Source organism: Eurosta solidaginis, chromosome 4 (assembly GCF_040869045.1).
Source record: "Eurosta solidaginis isolate ZX-2024a chromosome 4, ASM4086904v1, whole genome shotgun sequence".
NCBI classification, from domain to species: domain Eukaryota; kingdom Metazoa; phylum Arthropoda; class Insecta; order Diptera; family Tephritidae; genus Eurosta; species Eurosta solidaginis.
The window spans coordinates 193,137,636-193,163,001 of NC_090322.1; the positions used below are offsets into that span (position 1 = coordinate 193,137,636).

General features: G+C 42.7%; 2 protein-coding genes across 5 annotated transcripts in view; one reads left to right on the forward strand and one right to left on the reverse strand.

Moving 5' to 3' along the window:
* Nucleotides 1–25,366, forward strand: part of mRNA-cap (mRNA-capping-enzyme) — an 82,404-nt gene that overhangs the window by 55,363 nt on the left and 1,675 nt on the right. The gene's annotated exons all lie outside the window — the stretch shown is intronic.
* Nucleotides 1–25,366, reverse strand: part of Dus2 (Dihydrouridine synthase 2) — a 73,953-nt gene that overhangs the window by 36,784 nt on the left and 11,803 nt on the right. For all 4 annotated transcript variants that reach the window (XM_067784392.1, XM_067784394.1, XM_067784393.1 and 1 more), the window contains 3 exons: nt 2,489–2,659; nt 2,258–2,423; nt 358–590 (listed from right to left, as the gene is read on the reverse strand). In XM_067784392.1, coding sequence (XP_067640493.1) covers nt 358–590; nt 2,258–2,423; nt 2,489–2,659 — 570 coding nt within the window. The remainder of the gene's footprint in view (nt 1–357; nt 591–2,257; nt 2,424–2,488; nt 2,660–25,366) is intronic.

The following is a 25,366-nucleotide window of genomic DNA, read 5'->3' on the forward strand; positions in this document are numbered from 1 at the left end:
TTAGATAGTGATTGGAGAATGAAGTTGGATATCAACTCAAGAACAATATAGTTTAAGAATAATTAAATAATGATGTTGGATACCACTTCCGGAACTATATGTATAATTTCGCTAGAGACTTTTTTCCATGTTTGTTGGGTAAACCAAATCCAGCTGTTGCCGTATCTACAAATTATCAAGATAATAAAACAACCAATGTTGCCGCACAAAAAAGCATATCCCAAAGGCGGCCTTAAACTGTGACTGAAAATTGCTCAGTAGTTTAACTGGATTTTAAATTTGACTAGAGTTTAAGCAAACTTAGTTTAAGCTTAGCTTAACCAACTATTGAAAAACGGGGCCTATATCGATACTAACCACTGTTGTAATTCGAACGTAGGAACGCAATATTTTGCTGTATAACATCGGCATCTAATGGCGGTGGTGGTGGTGTTTCTAGTTTGGCACGTTTTATTTTTGTGCCTTCTTCTGTGTCGTCCTCGTCATCATCGGGTATCACACCAGGCGCTACTTCACGCCTACCCAAATTTCCACGCTCCCTTAAATCTAATTGTTTGCGATAACAATAATCGCCTAGAGACCAAATTTCACTGGAATTGGAAATTGTTGTTTCATGTTTTATTTACGTGTACACATCTTTGATAACGAGATTTGAGAATCCATAACGTAAGTGTAGATTGAAATGTGTGTAATGTGGTATGCCTGTCTCGTAAGAGGCGACTGAAATACACAAATTATTCAAGGGATGGTATAGTGCAACACTTTCCAGGGGTTGCCAGTAGTGTTGGCAAAACATCGATAGTCTATCGATAGTATCGATGGTTTCTGGACTTTCGATCCACCGATAGTTCGTTAAGATTATCGATTATGTAGCACTTTACGTGAATAGAAACCTACCTGTAAAAGGATTTTTGATTCCCAGTTATTATGAAGAGATTAAACAAAAATTGGGCGAGCTTTTGAATGTTTATGAATATGCAGCTATAACAACTGATATGTGGACTTCGACATCAATTATTATCAAGTTTTCTCAATGTTTTATTTCTACTCATAACTATCGATACTATCGAAAATATCGATTGTTTTCTCACCAAAAATCGAGTTAATAGATAGAACTAAACTATCGATGTTTTGCCAACACTAGTTGCCAGCGCAATTTATCCCTTCTCCAATTTTTTTTAATTGTCAACATCTCCTATCCGTGCGAATCCTGTTTCTTCAACAGCCGAGGCTCTGGCGACCACAATTTCCTCATGGAAGTAGCAGGTGGGCGCGGGATGACGTAGAAGGTTCAATGTGGTCATATTAAATCGTTCTCGAGAAGGTCGGCCTTGTACCTTATTGGTGCTTGCTACGAGCACGTATCGGGTTTATATACGGCAAAGGACCATGAACATCGATAACACCCCACAAAACCTTCGGGGAGTGTTATGGGGGAGTGCAGAATGTAAGTGTAAGTTTAAGTGCACTGTGGGAGTAATACATATATGGATGATGAGGGCGATGCTTTTGGTTATCGTCAAGTTTACGGAAAGACAAAAATATCGAGCCGGAACAGAATCTGAAACCGATATCCAAAACGGAGCTGGAACCAAAATCTAAGCACACACCATGTACGAAACCAGATCGAAGCCGAAACCGGGACGACCCAAAGCGAAGTTAAACTCCAACCAAACCCATGCCGAAAGCGAACCGGGAGAAAAATGTAATCTGTAGCCTAAACCGGTACTCCTTGCATCTAGGGATCTGGATTTTAGTTGTGTCTCAAAACAGGCATACTTTATGCCGCGATTATTCTAAGCCTATTTACCCGACAGGTCAAAATAGAATGCGACACTGAAACCTGAACCGAATGTTGTTGTTGTAGCGATAAAGACATTCCCCTAAGCCTCGTTACACGACAGGTCCAAATAAAATGCGACACCGAAACTTGAACCGATAAAGACACTCCCCGAAGGTTTGGGTTAAGTAATATTGACAGTTGTTTTGAAAAAGCTATAAATTGCCCTGGAAACCCTTTAAAAGGGTTGTACTATATAACCCCTTGAATCATTGGGGTATTTTAGTTGCATCCTACGACAGGCATCGCTTCCGCGGGTATATATTTGATGCCCCGCAAACCGTTAGGGGTACCATAAACGGATATTAACGGAGTCTAAGCCGAAACCGCACTTAAAACGAATCCTGGAGCGAAACCGGTACCGGTTTTTACCCTTGAACAGCTTACATATTTACCACCGTACATAATCATACTTACCACATTTGCTGAAGCGTTTGGCATTGCAAAAATTGTTTGCCACGCGGTGTCTCCTGCAATTCCTTGAGTATGTTTTGTACACAGTATTTGGTATTATGCGCCGCATTGTCATAATCAACGCTCAGTTTTAAATACTTCACTATGATATCATCCATTGGTAGCATACCTGGCGATAATTATAATTCTATATTCATAGTTTGGGTTAATCATCATTATTTAGAATAAGCTTACCATCTTTACGAAAAATGGAAACATTTAATTGAGCCGCTCTTGCAACCATAACACTAGAGGCATCACACTTACTGCGAAAACTTAATAAGTCTTCGTATTTTTGAAATTCTTTCGAACCACCATTCGCAATAACAGGTATACTAATTGCCTTAGTAATTTCGCGTATGAAATCTATTCCAAAAAAGAAAAGGGTGACATTTTTTTAAAACAAAACATACCCAGCTATGTGTATTCGATTATTCCGGCAAGTGTATATCATAATCCCGACTTTCACAATCTGGAAATACATAAGCCAGACGGACCAAAACATAATCGACAAAAAAGGATGATATCACAAAATCCCGATCATTTATGAAAATAATTTAAAAAAATTGATTCAATTTCCATCCTTCAGTATACTGTCGGCTAAGAGTGCAAACCTGCTAAGTACAAATTTTCCAAGGACATCTCGGACTCATGATCTGTTTGTGTCAAGTTATAATTACATTACCTCTTCGCGGCTATTCATTGTCAATGCTATTCGTTCTTGGAACTCGATACCAATGTCGATTCGCAGTAGTATTACTAAAAGCTACTTTAATAATTTTTATACTGTTTTCACACACACGGCTTATTGAATAACAAAGGCAGTTTTCTACATTAAGACGCTTATTGAACTCAATCTTCCCTACAAAATTCGAATCTATAATTATTTCATTAGTGACTAATCGAATGCCTAATGAAGTCAAAAGCACAATGCAACTCTGTTGGGAGCGTTCAGTTTCTTAGTTTTTGTCATTGTCTTTTATATAGCATTGCCATTTTATTCGCTTGACATTTCATCCTTCATACTAATCGAGCAGTTACTTCTGTGTGAAAGCAAAAAATTTACGATTTCCTTAGAAGGTGAAATGAGATCACTAAGTTTATTGTCATTTTATTAGCTTGACATTTCATCCTTCATACTAATCGAGTAGTTACTTCTGTGTGAAAGCAAAAAATTTACGATTTCATTAGAAGGTGAAATGAGATCATTAAGTTTCTGTGTGAAAACAGTATTATATGCTTAGGTTAGCCGTGGCTGAGTAGTAACGGCAGTAAGATTTCTGGATTAAGGACTGGAAAATTCAACACCTTGGTGCATGGGGAGGCAAGTAGGCCTAGATCCTGTGTGCTTGTTAAAAAAGAGATTAAAGCTTTTATTCTCTCTAATTTCAGCAATGCTGACGTAACCACGGTCTGCCTCGAGCGAGGAAGTAATGAAATGTGGGTGGTCTCAGCGTACATGCCCCACGGGGACGTAGTGGGACCACCACCTGCGATACTGGGTGAAATCACCGCTGAAGCAAGGCGGAGAGGTGTTGGCGTGATCATCGGTGCCGATGCAAATGCCCATCATAGCATTTGGGGAAGCTCGGATACCAACACTAGAGGTGAGTCTTTATTTACTTTTATTGTAGATGAGGGACTTTGTATATGTAATAGGGGGAATGACCCGACTTTTATTACTGCGTTAAGGGAGGAGGTTCTGGACCTCACCCTGGTTAGTAGAGAACTGGAAGGTCGGATATCTGGATGGAGGGATCTCAACGAGCACTCCTCTGATCACCGATATATTCAGTTCTCAGTGAACGAAGAACGTCCCGGTAAAATATCTTTTAGGAACCCTAAAAGTACTAACTGGGACTTGTATTGTAGGAAGCTGGGAGAGCTACTGCCTGCGGTGCCTATCATTAGTTCGGGCCTGTCCGAATCTGAGATAAGACGTTCTGGTGGAAAACTTCACCTCGGCAAGCAATAGCGCCTTTCAGCTGTCCTGCCCATTGAAAACTTACAGGGGGAAGGGCAAGCCGCCCTGGTGGTCGGATTCTCTTGACGACCTAAGAGCGTCCAGTCGGCGGCTCTTCAACAGAGCCAGGAGGAGTAAATTACCCTCGGACTGGGAGCTCTATAAGGTGAGTCTGGGGATTTATAAATATGAAATAAGGATAGCCAAGCGAGATGCATGGCGAAGCTTCTGCGAAAACGTAGAAGGCTGCAATGAATCCGCGAGATTTAGAAAAATACTCTCTAGGAACCCCGCTCCTCTGGGGTATCTGAGAGATGATGGTGGGGACTGGTCGATGAGTAGCGAGGAGTCCCTAAGGCTTTTACTGGACAATCATTTTCCCGATGTCCCAGTTGCGCAGGGATCTTCGCCTGCATGGTCGGCGGTCGTTGGCCATGCAGAAGTGCCTGCCATTCCAATACGGGAAAGTCAGATAACCTGGGCTATAGGGTCGTTCAAGCCCTATAAGTCTCCGGGCCCGGATGGAATCATTCCTGCGCAGCTTCAAAGGTCTTTGGGGATTTCCTGCCGCTGGTGGGCCATCATATATACTAACTGCCTCAGGCTTAACTATTTAACTATATCCCGAAGTCTTGGCACACGGTTAGGGTTATTTTCATTCCGAAGGCCGGCAGAAGCTCTCATGTATCACCTAAGGATTTCAGGCCAATCAGTCTCTCGTTGTTTCTTCTTAAGACGTTTGAGCGGTTGGTTGACCTGTACCTACGGGAAAGGATACCTCGGGGGTTACTGTCGGCTTCACAACATGCGTACTGCAAGGGCAGATCGACGGAAACGGCTCTCCATTCGATTGTAAAGCAAATAGAGGGGTCCCTAGAACACAAAGAGTATGCTCTGGGTGCCTTTCTAGACATCGAGGGAGCTTTTAACAATGTCTTACCGGGGTCAATCGAAAGAGCTCTGGTGGGTTTAGGAGTCGAGGCGGCTCTGGTTGAATTTATTAGCAAACTTCTATGCGGCAGAATTGTCGCAGCGGAGTGGGGAGGGGCCATAATTAAGAGGAAGGTGTGCAGGGGCACGCCACAGGGGGGTGTCCTATCTCCTCTCCTCTGGGTTGTGGTAGTCAACGAGCTTCTTGTGGAGCTGGAAGCCAATGGTTGTCGGGTGGTTGCCTATGCAGATGACCTCGCTATCCTAGTCAGAGGCAAATTTCTGGGCGCCCTGCGCGATGTTCTTCAGGGCTACCTGGATACTGTGGCTAGGTGGGCTGATTCATGTGGGTTGGCGGTCAACCCGGGAAAAACGGAATTGGTCCTTTTCACAAGAAGATATAAGGTGCCCGATTTCAGAACTCCCTCGATTGGAGGGGTACCGTTGGTACTTTCTGATAGGGTTAAATATTTGGGGATTGTTTTGGACAAGAAACTGTCCTGGAGACCCAATGTGGAAGATCGGGCCAGGAAGGCCGCCATTGCCTTGTACTGCTGCAGAGGAGCTATCGGAAAGAGATAGGGACTCTCGCCAAGAATAGTACACTGGCTTTATGAGATGGTGGTCAATCCGATTCTGCTATATGGGGTGCTGGTCTGGTGGAAAGCACTGGACACGGCGAGCACCTCCAAAATGTTAGTGTCAGTGCAACGGACGGCGCTGATCGGTATCAGTGGCGCTCTCAGAACAACGCCTACCTTGGCACTGAACGTCATGCTGAACATATACCCAGTAGATATTGCGGGAAAGGCGGCCGCGGCAAGGTCGTTGGTCAGGCTTCGTGATATGGGATATAGACTTTCTGACCGCGGACACTCTAGCCTTCTTACCAGTTTCGACTTCATCCCGGACAGAACGGACTACTGTATGCCGATAACAGCTCCCTATACAACCATCACCCCAGTTATTCCAGAGAGAGAGGAGTGGGGAAGAGGAATTATCTGGGGCATGGGACCGGTTAACTTGTTCACGGATGGGTCAAAGCTGGATGGAAAGGTTGGTGGGGGGGTCTTTTGCCAAGAGCTAAATTTAAGCCGCAAGTTTAAGTTGGCTGATCACTGCAGTGTATTCCAAGCGGAAATTGCTGCGATTAAGGATGCGGTGGATGGAATGCTATCCAGTGCTACCACGGTTAGGGAATTTAACATCTACTCTGATAGCCAATCGGCTATCAAGGCCTTCAGCTCAACTACAGTGCGATCGAGGGTGGTCTGGGAGTGCCTGACCTCGCTTGCGATTGCATCGAATTATTTTACAATTAAGATTATCTGGGTCCCGGGCCATAGTGATATCTCGGGTAACTGTCAAGCGGATCTCTTAGCCCGCATCGGTACAACTGAACCGGATGAAGATGGCTGTAGGGACTTCGGGATCCCGCTGGCCACCTGTGGATTGCTCCTCCATAGCTGGGCCTCGAATCAGCTCAGCAAACGTTGGGCGGATACCACGTCTTGCAGGGTAGCAAGATCTTTCTGGCCGAAAGTGGATGGCAGGAGTTCTGCTGAAATAATTGGGTTCACTAAGGCTCACCTATCAATGGTCATTGGGGTTTTGACAGGGCACTGTCCCATGGGTATCCATGCGGTACGTCTCAATATACTGGAAACTCCATCCTGCTGCAGCTGTATGGAGGATGATGAGGTGGAATCACCAAATCACTTTATGCTTGATTGTCCAGCTTTTGCCAGAATTAGGCGAAAGTACTTCGGTCGCGACTCACTGGGATCTCCCGAGGATATATCCAAAGTTGAGATCGGTATCATTCGGAGCTTTATCGTTGCTACCCAACGATTCTCTAAGTAGCTGGATCTAGGTCACCGTTATTTTTGGTGTATGTGGTATCACAACGGACCTTCGTGTTGTCCAAGTGAGCTATCCTTATCAGGGCAGCTACCACCTAACCTATCCTATGCTTAGGTTAGGTTAGGTTGAACTGGCCGGCCCATGAGGACCTCACATAGACTGATTGAGTCCGTAGTGTTACCAGAAGTTTATTTTAACGAGCAAACTGAAAAACCCTATCAAAAACCAGGACCTATGTTATAAAATAACTCCGTCCTCTTGGCTAATACTAGAAGCTTCCTAGGACTTAAGCCACTTGCTGCTTTTAGATCTGACAGCTGTATAACTCCTAATAGCTGCAGTCTTAGCCTGACAAGTGCAGGGCACGAGCACATGACGTGCTCGATCGTTTCCTCCTCCAACCTGCACTTCCTACATCTGCTATCACTGACCAAGCCTAATTTAAAGGCATGTGACGCCAGAAGACAGTGTCCAGTCAGAATACCCGTCATGAGTCTACAGTCCTCTCTTTTTAATGATAGAAGCAACTTTGTTAGTCTAAGGTTGTAAGACCTACACATAATCTTCGACACTCTACAGCCCCGCGCTTCAAACCACGCCTTTCCCGCTTGGTCGATCATGTACACCGCTCGCCTTCGCTTAATCTCGCCCAGTCTAATTGGGACGTCTACTGAGTAAGCTTCAAGGGATGCACCCTTTTTAGCTAGTTCATCCGCTTTTTAATTCCCATCTTTTCCCATATGCTCTGGGACCCAATATAGATGTATGTTTCTCCCTTTCCCGATTCTCTCAAGAGACTGTTTACACTCTAACACGCATTTAGATGCTGTGCAGCTTAAGCTATTCTCTTCCAGGGTTTCTACTGCTTTGGTTACGGCTAATATTCCCGCTTGGAAAACGCTACAGTAATCCGGCAGCCTGTAGGCTCTACTTATTTCCGGATCAGCACAGTATACCGCAGACCCTATTCCTTCCACTACTTTCGAACCATCTGTGTACCCATGTATCGCCTCGTCCGCCATTTGCGCACCATTGCGCCAACCGTCCACCTCTATTGTGGCCTTAAGATCTCCCTCGAAGCGCAGATAGGGAATCAGGTAGTCTGTTCGTCTTGTGATTGATGACGCTATACTAATATGGCCATATGGTCGGCGCTCAAGCTACCCCGAGCCACCGAGCCTGGTTGCAGTTGTTAATGCTATGTTCTTTTCTACCAGGTCTACAGGTGGAATGTGCAGAATGGCATACAGTGCAGCCGTCGGGGTTGTTTTCAGGGCTTCCGTAATGCTAAGCATCGATAGTCTGCACACCCCTCTACTTTTTGAGGTATGTTGTTTTTTGTGTGGCTTTCCACCAAACAAGAACTCCATAGTATAGAATAGGGCTTACAATCGCTGTAAAAACCCAATGAGAAAGAGAGGGCGATAAGCCCCACGTACACCCCAGCATTCTTTTACATGCATAAAGTGCCGTTGAAGCCTTCTTCACCCTCTCCTCCACGTTGAGCTTCCATGACAGCTTACTGTCTAGGATGATTCCTAGATATTTTGTGCAAGGTTTCTCCTGTAAGGTCACCCGTCCTAACTTAGGCCTGGTTCAATTCGGGACCTTGTACCTCTTTGTAAACAAGCCCATATCCGTCTTCTCCGCATTGACTTTCAACCCGACATTAGATGCCCACGTATGAATATCCCGAAGCGTCCGATCCATCAAAGAATTAATCGTTGGAAGGCACTTTCCACTTATGACAATTGCAACGTCATCTGCGTAAACCATAAGTTTTACGGATCCCTCATCGAATCGCATGAGCAGTTGGTTGATGACCAGCATCCACAGCAGAGGTGATAGCACCCCTCCCTGCGGCGTGCCCCTGTCCACTGATTTCGTAGCCTCGTACAATCCCCATTGTGATGAAATTTTATATGCTTACTACCGGTAAAATATATTGTAGCGAATTTTAGCATCACTAAGCTGTTAGTAAATAAAGGCACAACGACAAAAAGATTAAAGCAAGCTACACTTGTGTACATGAACACATCAATCATCATTTACACACATTCATGGAAGGCGATGAGAAGTGCATGCACACACATAACCAGCAGCTCGAAGCGAAGAGATATCTCACACACACACATGTAATCATCAGCCGAAGTTCTTACTCACGCATGCACACGCATATAACTAATTACCAAGCAGGAGATACAAAAGTTATAGAAGGTGAAACGCCTAGACGTTTGGAGAAATGTGCGGACGAGGCAACAGAGAGTATAAAAGCAGCGCAAGCTGAGTAATAACTAATCAGTTTTGATTTAAACACGCTATTGGTTGTGAAGTTCTACTCCCAAAGTTATCTAAATAAAGACCAGTTTGCAATACTGAATATTGGAGTGATTTATTCAACAGTTTAGCGATTCGAATGTTAGCAGAAGGTTTCAAATAAGCGGAATTTCCTTAAATTCGGTACTATTGGTGTCAGAAGATTGTTGAATAAATTCCGCAGATTTCGAATAAAACTTGGACATGGCAAGTTGAGTGAATAGAAGATCCAGCAACTGAAAAAGAAGTTGGAGAGCCGTGGTTTGAATACAACCGGCAATAAACTCGAACTTCTGGCACGACTACGAGAGGAAATGGAATTAGAAGGAATTAACGTGGAGGAGTATGTCTTTCATCTTGATGGCGATGAGACAACAAAATAGGAGGAGAAAAACGAAACATCTCAGACAGTTACGAGCACAGACTTGAACATGACATTGGCTCATATGCACAAACATCGACAGTAACATCCAAGATGGAAGCACAGGAGGCACGTATTTCAGAAATGTCGTCGCAAATGTCATCTCAACTGGAAGAACAAAAGACAAATATAACATCTCAACTGGAAGAACAGAAGACATATATGGCATCCAAATTGGAAGCACAGGAGAAGCGCTTATCATTGCAAGTGGCACAAATGTCTTCGCAGTTAGAAGCACATGAAGCAAGGGTATCATCAAAACTGGAAGCGCAGGATGCTAAAATGGCTATATTTTAGGCAGAAGTCGATGATTTAAAAGGTCGTATGGAGCAGTAACAACTAAATAGCCCAGCAGTTTCAGCGAGTAATCCAAAGGTAAAAACACCATCCTTTGACGGTTCTGTTCCTTTCCAGCTCTTTAAGCTACAGTTTGAGAAGATGTCAACAGTGAACAACTGGAATGCTGAAGATAAAGTTGCTGCACTGTTCCAGGCATTGAAAGGGCCTGCAGCTGAGATCTTACAGACTATTCCAGTGTACGAACGGACCAGTTATGAAGTATTGATGGCTGCTGTCGAGAGCCGTTACGGAAGCGAACACAGGAAACAGATATATAAATTGAGTTGCAAAACCGCTACCAAAAAGCGAATGAGACTCTGCAGGAGTTTGCTTCGGATGTTGAAAGATTGTTTCATCTAGCAAATGCGGATGCACCCTTAGAATATACCAAGAGGTTTCAAATCCAGAGCTTTATAAATGGCATACGGGACGTGGAAACGAAGCGACCTACATACGCAAACCCAAAACATACACTCGCAGAAACGACATGTTGTTGTTGTTGTTGTAGCAATGCTCGCCCCACCTAATAGCCGCGACCGATCACAAATTGTCATCAATATCCTCTAACGGGAGTCCAAGGAAACTTGCCGTTTCAACAGGGGTGGACCATAAGGAAAGGGGTGTTAGAGGCGTTGGTTCCACATTACAATTAAAGAGATGGTTGGTGTCATGTGGGGACACATTGCAAGCAGGGCATACATTTTGTATGTCGGGGTTGATTCTGGATAGGTAAGAGTTTAACCTGTTACAGTATCCAGAACGAAGTTGAACAAGAGTGACACGCGTTTCCCTGGGGAGTATGCGTTCCTCTTCTGCGAGTTCTGGATATTTTGCTTCAAGTACTGGATTCACCGGGCAATTCCCAACATAAAGGTCCGACGCCTGTCTATGGAGTTCACCAAGGACCTGCTTGTGTTTTTCCGCTTCATACGGCTGGGTTCTCAGGTGCCGTATTACCTCAAAATGCTTACGGAGATGACTCCTTAGGCCCCTAGGCGGTGCTGGTTCGTCAATCAGATGTCTGTTGGGATGCCCAGGTTTCTGGGTATTCAACAGAAACTGTTTGGTCAGCATCTCATTTCTCTCCCTGATGGGGAGTATTCTCGCCTCATTATGCAGATGGTGTTCTGGGGACATAAGAAGACAGCCCGTGGCGATTCTGAGAGCAGTATTTTGGCAGGCCTGTAGTTTCTTCCAGTGGGTGGTTTTTAGGCTTGGCGACCATATGGGTGACGCGTAGCACGTAATCGGCTGGCTAATTGCTTTGTATGTGGTCAAGAGCGTTTCTTTATCTTTTCCCCAGGTACTGCCAGCAAGGGATTTGAGGATTTTATTACGGCTCTGAATTCTTGGAACAATTGCGGTTGCGTGCGCACCAAAATGTAGATCCTGATCAAACGTCACACCCAAGATTTTGGGGTGTAGGACAGTCGGTAGCGTAGTGCCATCGACGTGGATGTTCAATATGGTCGACATTTGGGGCGTCCATGTTGTAAATAAGGTCGCGGAAGATTTAGTCGGTGACAATGCCAGGTTTCGCGAGGCGAAAAAACTGGAGAGATCAGGGAGATAGCCGTTTATTTTATTGCATAGCTCATCGATCTTTGGGCCTGGGCCTGTGGCCATTATTGTGCAGTCATCGGCGTAGGAAACGATTGTGACTCCTTCCGGTGGTGAAGGTAGCTGTGGCACCCCTTGTTTAATTCTCCTTTGTTTTGATGTTTCGTTTCTGAATTGCACCGATACCTGCCGACCACCCAGATAATTTGCGGTCCACCTTTTAAGACAAGGGGGAAGGGTGGACCCTTCCAGGTCTTGCAGTAACGAGCCATGGTTGACCGTATGAAAAGCTTTTGATAGGTCTAACGCTACGAGTACTGTTCTATCGTGGGGATATTGATTCAAACCGCAATTTATCTGGGTGCTAATGACATTTAGCGCGGAGGTAGTGCTATGGAGTTTTCTGAAGCCATGCTGATGAGGGGCTAGCTGCAAATGTGCTTGGAAATAAGGGAGCAAAATGGCTTCAAGCGTCTTTGCCACTGGCGATAGGAGAGATATCGGACGATATGACTCACCTACGTTAGCTGGTTTCCCAGGCTTTAGTAGCGGGACCACCTTGGCCATTTTCCATTTCTCGGGTATGACAAAGGTGGAAAGAGACAGGTTGAAGACATGCGCTAAATATTTGAAACCCTCTTTCCCTAGGTTTTTAAGCATCGGCATGGCTATGCCGTCTGGGCCCACTGCTTTGGATGGTTTAGCGCGACCAATGGCGTCCTCAACCTCTCTAGCGGTGATGATAATTGGTGACGCGCTGAGTTTGTGTTTATGTGCGTGTCTATTGGCTCTCCGTCTATCTTTGTCGACCGTAGGATGCATTATATATTGTCGGCAGAAAGCGCTCGCGCATTTTTTCGCATCCGACAGTACCTTATCGCCAAAGGCGATGGAAACTTTGTCTTTGTGCTTAGTCGGATTCGATAGGGACTTTACGGTGGACCAAAGTTTACCTACACCGGTAGAGAGGTTACAACCTCTTAGGTGCTCTTCCCATTTCGCCCGCTTGTGTTCGTCCACAAGCAATCTGATGCGTTGGTTTATATCCCTTATTTGGGGGTCGCCTGGATCAAGCTGTCTTATAAGGTCGCGTTCCCTCGCTAAGCTCGCGGCCTCCGCCGGGATGTGGGGCCGGATTTCGGGAATTCTCCCGGCGGGAATGAAATGTGCCGAGGCGGATTCAACGACCTTACGGAAGGCACGCTCCCCTTGGCGGGCATCAGTCGGGATAAGGAGGGCAGCAAAGCTGCTGTCTGTTGCAGATTTATATTCTTCCCACTTTCCTTTTTTGAAGTTTATGAAAGTGCGTTTTTCGGTGACGATGAAGTCGGCGGTACGCTCGAACGAAATAAGTATGGGCAGGTGGTAGGATGCCAATGTTACCATCGGCTGCCAGTTGACGCAGTTTACGAGTTCTGCGCTTACGATTGAGATATCTGGCGAGCTATGACAGCTTCCTACCATACGTCTGGGAGCGTCTCCGTTTATTGTGCAGAACGTCGTTTCGTCTATTTGATCCGCCAACATCTCACCCCTACTGTCCGCCCGCAAGTTTGAATGCCATAGGTCGTGATGGGCATTGAAATCGCCTAGGATAACGCGATTGTTGCCAGTGAGTAAGGCCTCGATATTAGGGCGGTATCCACTGGGGCAACAGGTGACAGGAGGGATGTAGATGTTGATGATTTCTAGATTTGCATCGCCTGACCGGACAGATAGGCCTTGACGTTCTAAGACATTGTCACTGCGGTCGATGCCAGGATCAAATATATGATATTGCACAGAGTGTTGTATAATAAACGCGAGGCCGCCTCCATTTCCGCTCTCGCGGTCTTTCCTGTGGACATTATAACCAGAGCAGGTCTGCAATGCAGATCTTGCTGTGAGTTTAGTCTCTTGAATCGCAGCAATGCGGATGTTGTGCCGCTTCATGAAATAGACTATCTCCGTAATCTTCCCAGTTAGTCCATTACAGTTGAACTGCAGAATTCTGAAGTGCATGAGGGGTGACGCCGCCACTCTAGGGGTAAGTGAGGGGTGACTACGCCTAGGTTGTGGAAGGCCAGGACGCAATTGCTGTTGTGGCCTTGGGACTGGGCGCCCTTGGGCAAGCATTGGGGTACCCGGATGATTTGGGTTTGCGACCTGGCAACATGGCGCGATGAAACCCGTCGAGGGGTTGCCGTCGCGGAGACCAGAACATCTAGGAAAGTGGCACCACCCAAGGCAGGAGCTGCATTGAGCGGATGTCGCAAACCTATATATTCTGTGCTGGCAGACGGTGCAAACGGAGGCAGGGACTAAGAGTCTGTTTCCCTGACCTGCACGATTGCTGCCGGAAAAGAGGGGGGAGAAGAAGACGGGGGCAGGGGCTGATGCTCAGCATTGCTACCAGCTCTACTACGAAGGTAGTAGTTATGAGTGGTATCAGCTGTTTGAGTTGTTGGCGCCGTGGGGCGCGAGCAGCAGCGGGTACTTGTTGTGGCTAGCTGAGCTGCGAAGCTGCTGGAAGGTAGTGGGGATACGCTTAGGCGTAGACTACGGGACGCCCTTGGGCGTGAGCAGTAAGAAGCCACAAAAGATTTATAAAAGTTACGTGGACGTCGGGTTTTGGGATCAAGCCCAGAACAACCTGTCCGATGCAACCATCCCTTGCACGAGACACACTGAACAGAGTATGACCGTCCTAAAAAGATTCTTTTCTGGCAAATGCAGCAAAACCATTTCTCAGGACCGGGGTCAGGAGACGGACCCGGATTGGGTTCGATACCTTCCCGGAGTAAGAGAATATGCAGTCCTGCTGCAAGGAGCTGCTGGGAGGATGACAATTTGTGGGAGGGACGAAACAAATTAAATGGGGTCACACTGAAATGACAGTCCTTGGTCGGGAAAAATCCCGAGTCGCTCCGGTACATAGAACCGACTGCCTTGGGAAGCGCAGAAACGACATCACATGCATTGACTCAGGAAACTGTAGAAGTAGAAAGGCCAGATTGGGTAGACACAATTTTGGAAGCACTGAAGGGATCACAACAGAAAAATGTCGTAGTTATGAAATGTTTCAAGTGCGGCAACCCAGGTCATATTGCACGTCATTGCAGCACCGGTCCTAATAGTTCCAACAATGCGGGTGGCTAAACGCAGAGCTGAAGGAGATGAGCAAATCTCCAAGTCCAGCCATTCGTTAAACTAAAACGAGTCAGCCGCAAGGTTCGACAGCTGGCTCCCGCAATTCAATGCCCCATAATCTCTATCTCGCAAATAGGAAGGAGGTCGAGCAATATTTCTATCGGAGGACATGTGGATGGAAAGGAACGTTTACTGACTGTAGATACGGGGGCATCTCATTCCATCTTTCGATCGGATTTAGTCAACAAGAAGATAAGACCATTGCATGGAGCACGATTGCGAACAGCCACTGGAGAAGACACCCAGGTTCTAGGTAGCATGTGAAGCTACAACTGGGATCGTCACGGTACTACACAATTTTATAGTGGCAGAGATTGTTGATGAAATCATAATTGGAGTGGACTTCTTAATCGCCCAAAACATCAAAATCAACATGCAAAGCAAGACGATGCGATATAAGAACATGGATGTGCCACTTAATTTCGGCTCCGAGAGAAGCTGGTGGAGGAGAGTCAGCAAATACCACCAATCAGAAGCAATCATCTGGGCAAAGGTTGATGGAGATTGTCGGACAAACAAATTGTGGGTTGTCGAAGCAGCAAACAAATTAACACGAATGTACTTGTAGGAAAAACCCTGACTATGACAAAACATGATGAACGTATCCCGGTAAGAGTACTCAATGAGTTCAAGTCACCACTCAAAGGAAAGGAAAGCAAAACAATTGCTCAGAAAATACGCAAACATATTTGACGAAGATGGTTTCATACCAGGCCGCACCAACGTTGTGAAACATCAAATTGACACTGGAGATGCGAGGCCGATCCGTAGAAGAAGGATGGAAAAATGAGATTTTGCGTGTACTAGCGCAGGTTGAACGACGTTTCGAAAAAGGATAGCTACCCTTTGCCAAGAATTGACGATACTCTGGACTCGCTATCTGGTACGAAATGGTTTTCCACACTGAACTTGAAAAGCGGCTACTGGCAAGTGGAGGTGAAGGAGGAAGACAAAAAGACAAAAAAGAATACAGCCTTCAGTGTCGGTGATGGTCTTTGGCAATTTACAGTGATGCCTTTTGAACTTTGTAATGCACCAGCTACTTTTGAGAGACTCATGGACCAGGTACTGAAAGGACTACATTGGAAAACATGCTTGGTGTACCTGGACGACATCATCGTACTGGGCAAGAACTTTTATGAACATCTTAAGAACTTGGAGGAAGTTTTCCATAGAATAGCTGGCGCTGGTCTGAAACTAAGTCTTAAAAAGTGGTCGCTGTTTAAAAAGGAAGTAAATTATTTGGGTCACAAGGTAACGACAGAGGGCATCTGCACTGCGAATGAAAAGATAAAAGCTGTAAAGGATTGGCCAAGACCACAGAACTTGCATGAATTAAGAAGTTTTCTTGGGCTGGGCACATATTACCGCCGATTTGTACCAAACTTTGCCAGCGTAGCCCATAGCCTCCACGAGCTTACAAGAAAAAATAAAGCTTTTAAATAGAATAAGGAGCAAGAAGTGGCTTTCCAAACACTGAAGGAGCGTTTGTGCACTGCCCCAATGTTGGCATACCCGATTCCAGGAGCAACTTTTATGCTAGATACAGATGCGAGCGGATATGCTATAGGAGGCGCTTTGTCAAAACTGGTCGATGGACAGGAGAAGGTAGTTGCCTATTACAGCCGATCAATTGGAAAACCAGAGAGGTACTATAGCGTTACACGGAGAGAGCTGTTGGCATTGGTAGAGTGCATTAAACATTTTCACAAGTACCTCTTCAGGCAGCGATTCCGCGTCAGGACAGATCACACAGCGTTGAACTGTTTCTTGCAGTTCCGTAATCCAGAAGGTGAATTGGTACGGTGGATCGAGCGACTACAAAACTATGACTTTTCCATTGAGCATCGAAAAGGTAGTACCCATGGAAATGCTGATGCAATGACACGAAGACCATGTAGTTTGGAATGCGAACACTGTTCAAAGGCTGAGGCTAAAGAAGACATTATAGATGTCTGTCTAATGACTATAACGTGTACGGATAAATGGGACAAGGAACAACTAAGGAAGTGTCAGCTAGAAGATACAGATCTGTCAATGTTATGCAAGGGCTCGAACGAAACGAAAGACCAAATAGAGAGGAGATGTCAGCAGAGAGTACCCTTGCGAAGTCATATTGGGCACAGTGGAACAGTTTAGAATTGATATCCGGTTGCTTGCATCGAGTATGGGAGAGCGAATATGGTCAATGTAAGAGGAAACTGATAGTTGTTCCCAGGAAAAGGATTCCTGACATTCTCAATGAGCTGCATAATGGTCCAAGTGGAGGTCATCTGGGAATCACGAAGACGCTCGAGAAGATTAAGCAGAGATTATATTCGGTTGGTTGCCGACAGTCGGTCACTGAGTGGATTGCCAATTGCGAGATTTGCAGCAGAGCGAAAGGGCCCAAAACCCGAAGTCATGGCCAGATGAAGCAATATAACACTGGTGCGCCATTTGAAAGGATGGCTATGGATGTCGCAGGTCCATTTCCTACTAGCAAATGCGGAAACAAATATGCACTGGTGGTTATAGATTATTTCAGCAAATGGCCAGAGGTATATCCAATCCCAAATCAAGAAACGGAAACAGTAGCAGAAGTTTTCATAAACAATTGGGTTGCAAGGTATGGTGTACCAATGGAGTTACATTCTGACCAAAGGAGAAATTTTGAAGCAGCTGTGTTCCAAGAAATGTGTAAGAAGTTGGGCATTCGAAAAACACGGACAACTGCATTTCATCCTCAGTGCGATGGTACGGTGGAACGATTCAATAGAACCTTGGAGGAGCACTTAAAGTAGTGAACAAGTTTCATAAAGAGTGGGATACACGCATACCATTATTAGTGATGGCTTACCGATCGACAGTACATGAGACAACGGGCCAAACCCCCACAAAAACAATTTTTGGCAATGACCTTCAACTGCCAGCTGATTTGGAGTTTGGGACAAATGCCGATGCGGAGAGAAATGCAAGAAATCCACTGGTGTCTTGGAGGCAGAGCTGAGGGAAATACATGATCTTGTAAGACAACGAACCAAGATTATGAGTGTCAAGATGAAAGCCAGATATGATAAAGCAATTAATTCGAAAGGTTTTTTGGAAGGAGATTTGGTGCTGCTATAGAACCCACAACGAAAAAAGGTTTGTCCCTGAAACTGTAGTGTAATTGGGAAGGCCCATATAAAACGACTCAACGATGTAGTTTACCACATACAAGCCATTGGCAAACCACGAAACAAAATGAAAGTGGTTCATTTGGAAAGGCTGGCAGCGTGTAGATCGGAAAATTAGTCTGATCGGGACGATCCGACTTAGGTGGAGGACAGTGTGACGAATATTAGTATCACTAAGCTGATACTAAGTAAATAAAAGCCCAACAACAATAAGCAAGCTGCCACTCTTGTATACATTAAATCAATCATCATTTACCCACATACATACAAGGCAACGAAGAGATAACTCACACACAGATGTACCTAGTCATCAGCCGAAGTGTTACTCACCCATAAACACGCATATGGTCATAAGAGAAACATAAACTACAAATAGGTATCCATATATGTACCTCAATTATCAAGCAGGAGATACAGCAGTTCTAGAAAGCGAAACGTCTAGACTTTAGTAGAAATATGCGAATGAAGCAACGGAGAGTATAAAAGCAGCACACGCTGAGTAGTCAGCAATCAGTTTGATTTAAACAAGCAATTAGTTGTGAAGTATAAGTGTTATTGTGAAGTACCTTAAAGAAGTATAATAAAGACCATTTTGCATTACTGAATATTGGAGTTATTTATTCGACAATTTAGCGATTCCAACGTTTGCAGAAGGTTGGAAATAAGCGGAATTTCTCTAAATTCGTAACAATATATTATTATTATTATTAGATATATTATTATTGTAAACCCTTTCTTCTTGAGGTTTAGAAAAATATTTTTACATTTAAAAACGTAGAACGTTAAACGTTATTTTAAAAATTTTTATATTATATATTAATTATGCTTCGCACACCACCAAACGACAACAACATATCTTCACCAACACATCAGCTTAACGATGCACTTATTGATTTTGACATAATAAATCCATATGCGAATCAAAACAATAACGAAATTTTTTCCACTTCAGTGAAACAATTTTGGACAAGTTGCCCTGAAGCATGGTTAATAAATGCTGAAATGCAGTTTAATACTAAAAAAATTACTCAAGAAACAACTGCATTACCTCAGGAAGTCATAATAACCATTTTAGGTTTTTTTTCAAAATCCACCAGAAATAAATAAATATACTGCATTAAAAAAATTTTGATTGAAAGATATTCCTTAAGTGTGAATGCGAAGTTAGATAAAGTGTTGTCTGATACTGAAATGGGTGATCGTAAACCTTCGGAATTTTACCGATCTTTGGTTCTACTTTCTGGTTCTAATTTCAGCCAAGAAATTTTAAAGAAACTTTGGATGCGAAAATTACCTAAAAACTTGAATGTAATTTTAACAAGTTCGAATTCCAATGACATAAATGGTTTAACTAAATTAGCTGATAACGTTTGGGAAGTTATCAGTAAAAATGAAATTGCTTTGATAAACAGTTCTCAAAATTCAAAAGGAGAAAATTCTATTATTACTAATTTGGTTAAGACAACATTTTTAATTTGTGAAAATTTTCAAAAATTATCTTTGGAATTAAGTGAAATTAAGAAAGAAATTAGTCAGAATTATTCAAGATCACGTTCAACAAGTAGAAGTAGTTTTAGAACTCCTGTTAGATGTGGTAACCCACTTGTTATGTAATATTCCACTTGTTTTAATATTTTTATTTCAAGAACTATTTGTGAAATATTTAAATGTGTTGACAATTGAAAAAAAAACCTTTCAATTCATAATTTTTTCTTGTGTAATAAAAAGATATTTTTTAAAAAATAATTGTTTAATTTCAACATTTTGTGACCCCAATTTTTCGAGCATGCCGTTGGTCACGAGAGAAGATAATTCTGGCAACAATCCGTCAACATCAACAACATCCGGCGTGGGACCGTCTTCATTTTCTGCAACTTCAGTGCCGGGCACCGTATCGGCCGGTGAGATTTTTTCGGCACGTATCCCTAAACTACCAATTTTCTGGCGTAAAGAACCTGAAATCTGGTTTCTGCAAATTGAATCAAGTTTCATCATTCATTGCTGGCGTACGTCAAGACTCAACAAAATTTGAATATCTTTTAAGCCATCTGGACCCATCGATTCTTTATGTGGTGAAAGACATCATCAAGAATGCTCCAGGTAAGGACGTTATGAAGCTATGAAGACCCGAATTATTCAACATTTTACTGAATCCGAAGAGAGTCAACTGAAGCTGCTGCTCAACAATTAGAGTTAGGTGATCAAAAGCCTTCACATCTCATGCACCGCATGAAAGCTTTAGCTGTATCTGAGGTCAGTGATAATGTGTTAAAAATGTTATTTTTGGAAAGACTTCCGGAAAAGGTCAAGTGCATCCGTGCGGTAACAAAATGCAATCAATTAGATAAGCTGGCAATATTAGCTGATACAATTTTTGAGCAAATTTCTCCTATTTCTTCATTATCCATTGCTGAATAAGATAAAAAAATGTTCGAACTGCTATGCCTTGTAATGACATATCGTCACATTCTGAATTTTCTACTTTTTCATTAAAATTGGATTCGATCATACCGAAAATAGAAGCTATCGAGAACCTAAGAGAAGAACTAGATTTTATATCGCAATTTTCAACTAATATTGTTTATATATCTGGCGTAGACAATGTTGTCGCCGATACTCTGTCAAGAGTTGAATCCATCGATTAAAAGTATTAATTATGAGAAGATGGCACGAACCCAAAAAGAAGAATTGGAGTTGCGAAGTTTGTTGCAGTCTGAGGGAAGCTGCTTATTAAAAATAATCAATCTACCAGATTCAAATTTAATGTGAAGTATCATCAGGTATAGCACGACCACATGTGCCACTTAAGTTTCGCAAAATAGTTTTTAAAAATATTCACCATTTATCGCATCCTGGCATTCGAGCGACTAAAAAGTTAATCACAAAGAAATTTTTCTGGCCTTCAATAAATAAGGATGTGGTATAGTGGACTAGATCTTGTACCTCATGTCAGAAATCAAAAATTTCAAGGCACATTTCGAGTCCACTTGGCGAATTTCCAGTAAGCAGTGGTCATTTTAAGGAAGTCCATATAGATTTGGTTGGTCCATTACCAATATCTGAAGGATGCAGTTATTTACTCACTTGTGTTGATCGATTTAGTCGATGGCCGGAAGCTTTTCCTATTGTAAATATTAAAGCTGAAACAGTTTGCAGAACGTTTTACGATTTTTGGGTATGCCGGTTTGGATGTCCAAATATTATTATTTCTGATAGAGGTCGTCAATTTGTATCATCACAAAGATCATCAAAGATTCTTGGAGCAACACATCATGTCACCACAGCTTATCATCCACAATGGAATGATTTAGTTGGCGCGTTTTCACCGCACTTTGAAGGCAGGATTACGGTGTAATGAAAATTTACAATGGACATCAACGCTAAATTCCGTGGTTTTAGGAATTCGTACTTCTTTTAAAGATAATTTGAAAACTACTTCTGCTGAACTTATATATGGAGAACAAATTCAACTTCCAGGAGATTTCTTTCAACCACAACTAGTTGGAGATCCTACAGATTTCGTTTCAACTTTAAAAACAATTATGAAAAAGTTACAACCTATTTCAACTTCGGCACATTCCAGAAAAACCATTTTTATTAGCAAAGATTTATATACATGTACACATGTTTGAATTCGTGTTGATGCTGGTCGATCTTTAGATTTTAAATACTCAGGACCGTATGAAGTTATTGAACGATTTCCAAAATAGTTTAAAATTTCACTTCAAGATAAAATTAAAAAATAACAGTATTTCAATCGAATGAATAGCCATATTAATTATTATTATTTTGACTTTTATGTAATTTCTTAGAGGGGAGCTATGTGGTAACCCACTTGTTATTTAATATTTCACTTGTTTTAATATTTTTATTTCAAGAACTCTTTGTGAAATATTTAAATGTGTTGACAATTGAAAAAAAAATTGTTCACTTCATAATTTTTCTTGTGTAATACAAAGATATTTTTTAAAAAATAATTGTTTAATTTCAACATTAGATATCGTTCGAAATCTCGTGATAATCACAACTGGTTATGTAGATATCATTACAAATTCGGAAATAAAGCTAGATGTGAAGAACCGTGTGCGTTTGTGAAAAATAGTAATCCAACAAAAGTGTATAAAAAAATCATCAGAAATTATCTTAACAGCAGCTAATGCAAAGATTTTTACATATGGAAAAAAACTTGTAAATGTTAATTTAGGTTTAAGGCGAGAATTTTCCTTTGTGTTTTTGATCGCTTATGTAGCGAAACCGATTATAGGTGCAGATTTTTTTGCAAATATGGACTTCTCATTGATATTAAAAACAAATGTTTAGTAGATTCATTAACAAATTTATCAGTTAACACAATTTCGTACTATTGTAATGTTATCTTCCAAAAATTTTTTTAGTAGGAAATCAATTGTTTTTGTTTTTATCGGCCTATTGATAAATGATTCAAGGTTCGATTCGAGCTCAAGGCCAGAACAATAATTTTTTTCTAATGACAATTATTGTTTTTTTTTTTTTTTCGAAATTTGAAAAATTGTATTTTGTTTTTGGAATAGTAAGTAGAAAATTTTTCAGACAACCTGCCATAGGTGCGCAGATAGATCCATTTCGAAGAGTGCTAAGCCTTCATCATCAGTACGCTTTAGGCATGCTGCGCTAACCATTAGGTAGAAAATCAATACACAAAATTGTAGAAAGAATTTCCTTCCCTTATAGGTAGGTAGGTAGGTGAAATGGCTGCGACCCTGGTCACCCAAGTAGCTATTTAACGCCGTTTTGATGCCATGTAACTCGTCTAAAAACCTACGGAATGTTACGGTCAGTGTATTACAACCAGCCAGAGTTGTTGATAAACTTAAGAATATTCGGGATTGCTATCACAGATAACCCTCTCAGGTCTTCTAGAAACGGAGTTCCAAGGAACCTTATCCGGGCTCTAGCTAGAGCCGGGCATTTACACATAAAGTGTTCTACTGTATCCCTGGCATTTGGATCTTTGCAGCTTCTCCAGTATTCGTTATACGGGATGCCCATCTTTTCCGCATGCGTACCTACTGCCCAATGACCGGTACAGACTGCTATCAGTTTGCGTGTGTTAGCCCTGGATTTGTTCAGAAGACTTCCCGTCCTCTTTCCATCATAGTTTAGCCAAATAGATTTTGATATTGCACAGGTGGTGATGTTATTCCACTTTGTTTGTGCTTTCTTCAAGTAGACGCTTTGGATATTCCCCTTGGCTACAGCTAAGGGTATGCCTATTTCGACACTGGTTATTTCCTCTTTCATCTCCGATGAGCTCCTGCGTGCTAGCTCGTCGGCCTTCTCGTTACCCTCTATCCCGCTATGACCCGGGACCCAGATAACGCGTATTTCTAGATTGGTGGATAAATGGAATATGAGTCGCTTACAAGCCCACACTAACTTTGAGTTAATGTGTAGCGAGGAAAGCGCTTTTATAGGTGCTTGGCTATCCGACAGGTTGCAAACTTTACCAGCTACATTCAAGCCCTCTAGTGATTTGCAGGCTTGCCAAATCGCGAGGCTTTCTGCTTGAAACACGCTGCAGTGCGATGGTAGTCTGAATGATGCAGACAAATCTAGGGACTCAGAGAAGACTCCGGCCCCCTTTCCCGATTCCATCTTGAAGCCGTCAGTGTAGATTTGGATGCCGTCGACCCTTATGCCCGGGTTTATCTTCCACTCGTTCCTGCTTGGAATGGCGGTATTACAACCGTACTCAAACTTCAGTTTGCGAGGGTAGTAATCTGTCTCGGTACTACATGTACCATCCGGAAGTTTTTTTAGGATACTACTATGCCCTTGCTGAGTATCCTCCCAACACCCAGACTCCCTAAGTCTCAGTTCGGTTTGTGACGATGTACAAAGTATATGCAAGTCGATCGGAAGCAGGTGCAAAATGGGGTCTAAAGCAGCTGTGGGGCAAGTGCGTCCGGCCCCTGTGGCACCAACACACGCAGTGCGCTGGACTTTTTGCAGGCTGGTGAGATTGTAGCTCTTTCTTAGAGCTTCCCACCAGACTATTTAACCAGGCCTCGTACATCCAAAGTACCAGTCTTGGATTCAGTCCCCATTTCTTATCAAACATTGATTTGCAGGCATAGAATGCGATGCAGGCCTTCCGTACCCGTTCGATGCATACTTTACAATTCAACTTGCAGTCAATTGTTAGTCCCAGATACTTGGTACTCGATGACAGGGTTAGTTGCTGGCCGTTCAAGAATGGTAGTCTGAAGGCAGGTGGCTTGTACTTCCTCGTGAAGAGAAGCAGGTCCGTCTTGTCGGGATTTAACCTAAGGCCACATCCCTGTGCCCACCTGCTGAGTTCAGCCAAGGCCCTTTCCATGATTTCGCTCATTACGGAGGGGAAAGGACCAGACACCAAGATCGCCACGTCGTCCCCATACGCCACGATCTTAACCCCATTCCCTTATAGCAGAGCCAAATTATTCGAAACCAGTTAAACATACCACAGTTCATAGACTTGTTACAGAAGGCAATCTTCCTTTCTCAAAGCCCAGACGTCTAGACCCAATCAAATTTAAGATAGCTAAAACTGAATTTGATTTTCTTGTAAAAACTGGAATTTGTAGACCATCAAATTCCTCTGTAGCATCACCACTTCATTTAGTACCAAAAAAAGAGAGAATTGATTGGCGTCCCTGTGGTGATTTTAAAAGACTTAATACTGTTACTGTTCCTGACCGTTATCCTTTACCACATATTCAGGATTTTAATATGAATCTAAGAAATAAGATATTTTCAAAGTTAGATCTTGTTAGAGCGTATCACCAAATTCCAATAGCAGAAGAAAATATTTATATAAAATAATTTTAAAAAAAATTTTAAGTTAAACGGTTTTATTGAAAACAATACTTACATGAAGTAATAATAATACTAAAAGCTAGAAAATAATTAGGTAGGTCATAGGCACTAGTCATCACACTCCTCATCAATCTAGGGCGTAGATCAGACAAATAAAAGCGTTGGGCGCGTGAAATTTCTAAAAATGTGAGGCGTAGCATAACCTGATTAAAGTTCAGTTGGTCCTATATATGACGACTATCAATAGAAATTTGACACGTCCAACGCTTTTATTTAATTGTCTGATCAACGCACTAGATTGATGAGGAGTGTGATGACTAGTACCTAGGACCTACCTAATTATTTTCTAGCTTTTAGTATTATTATTACTTCATGGAAGTATTGTTTTCAATAAAACCGTTTAACTAAAAAGTTTTTTTTATTATTTTATTTTCAAGTTTTTAGTCTTTATTTAATTGCCTCCTATTATTTCTTATTCTATTTAGTTCATTTAGTGA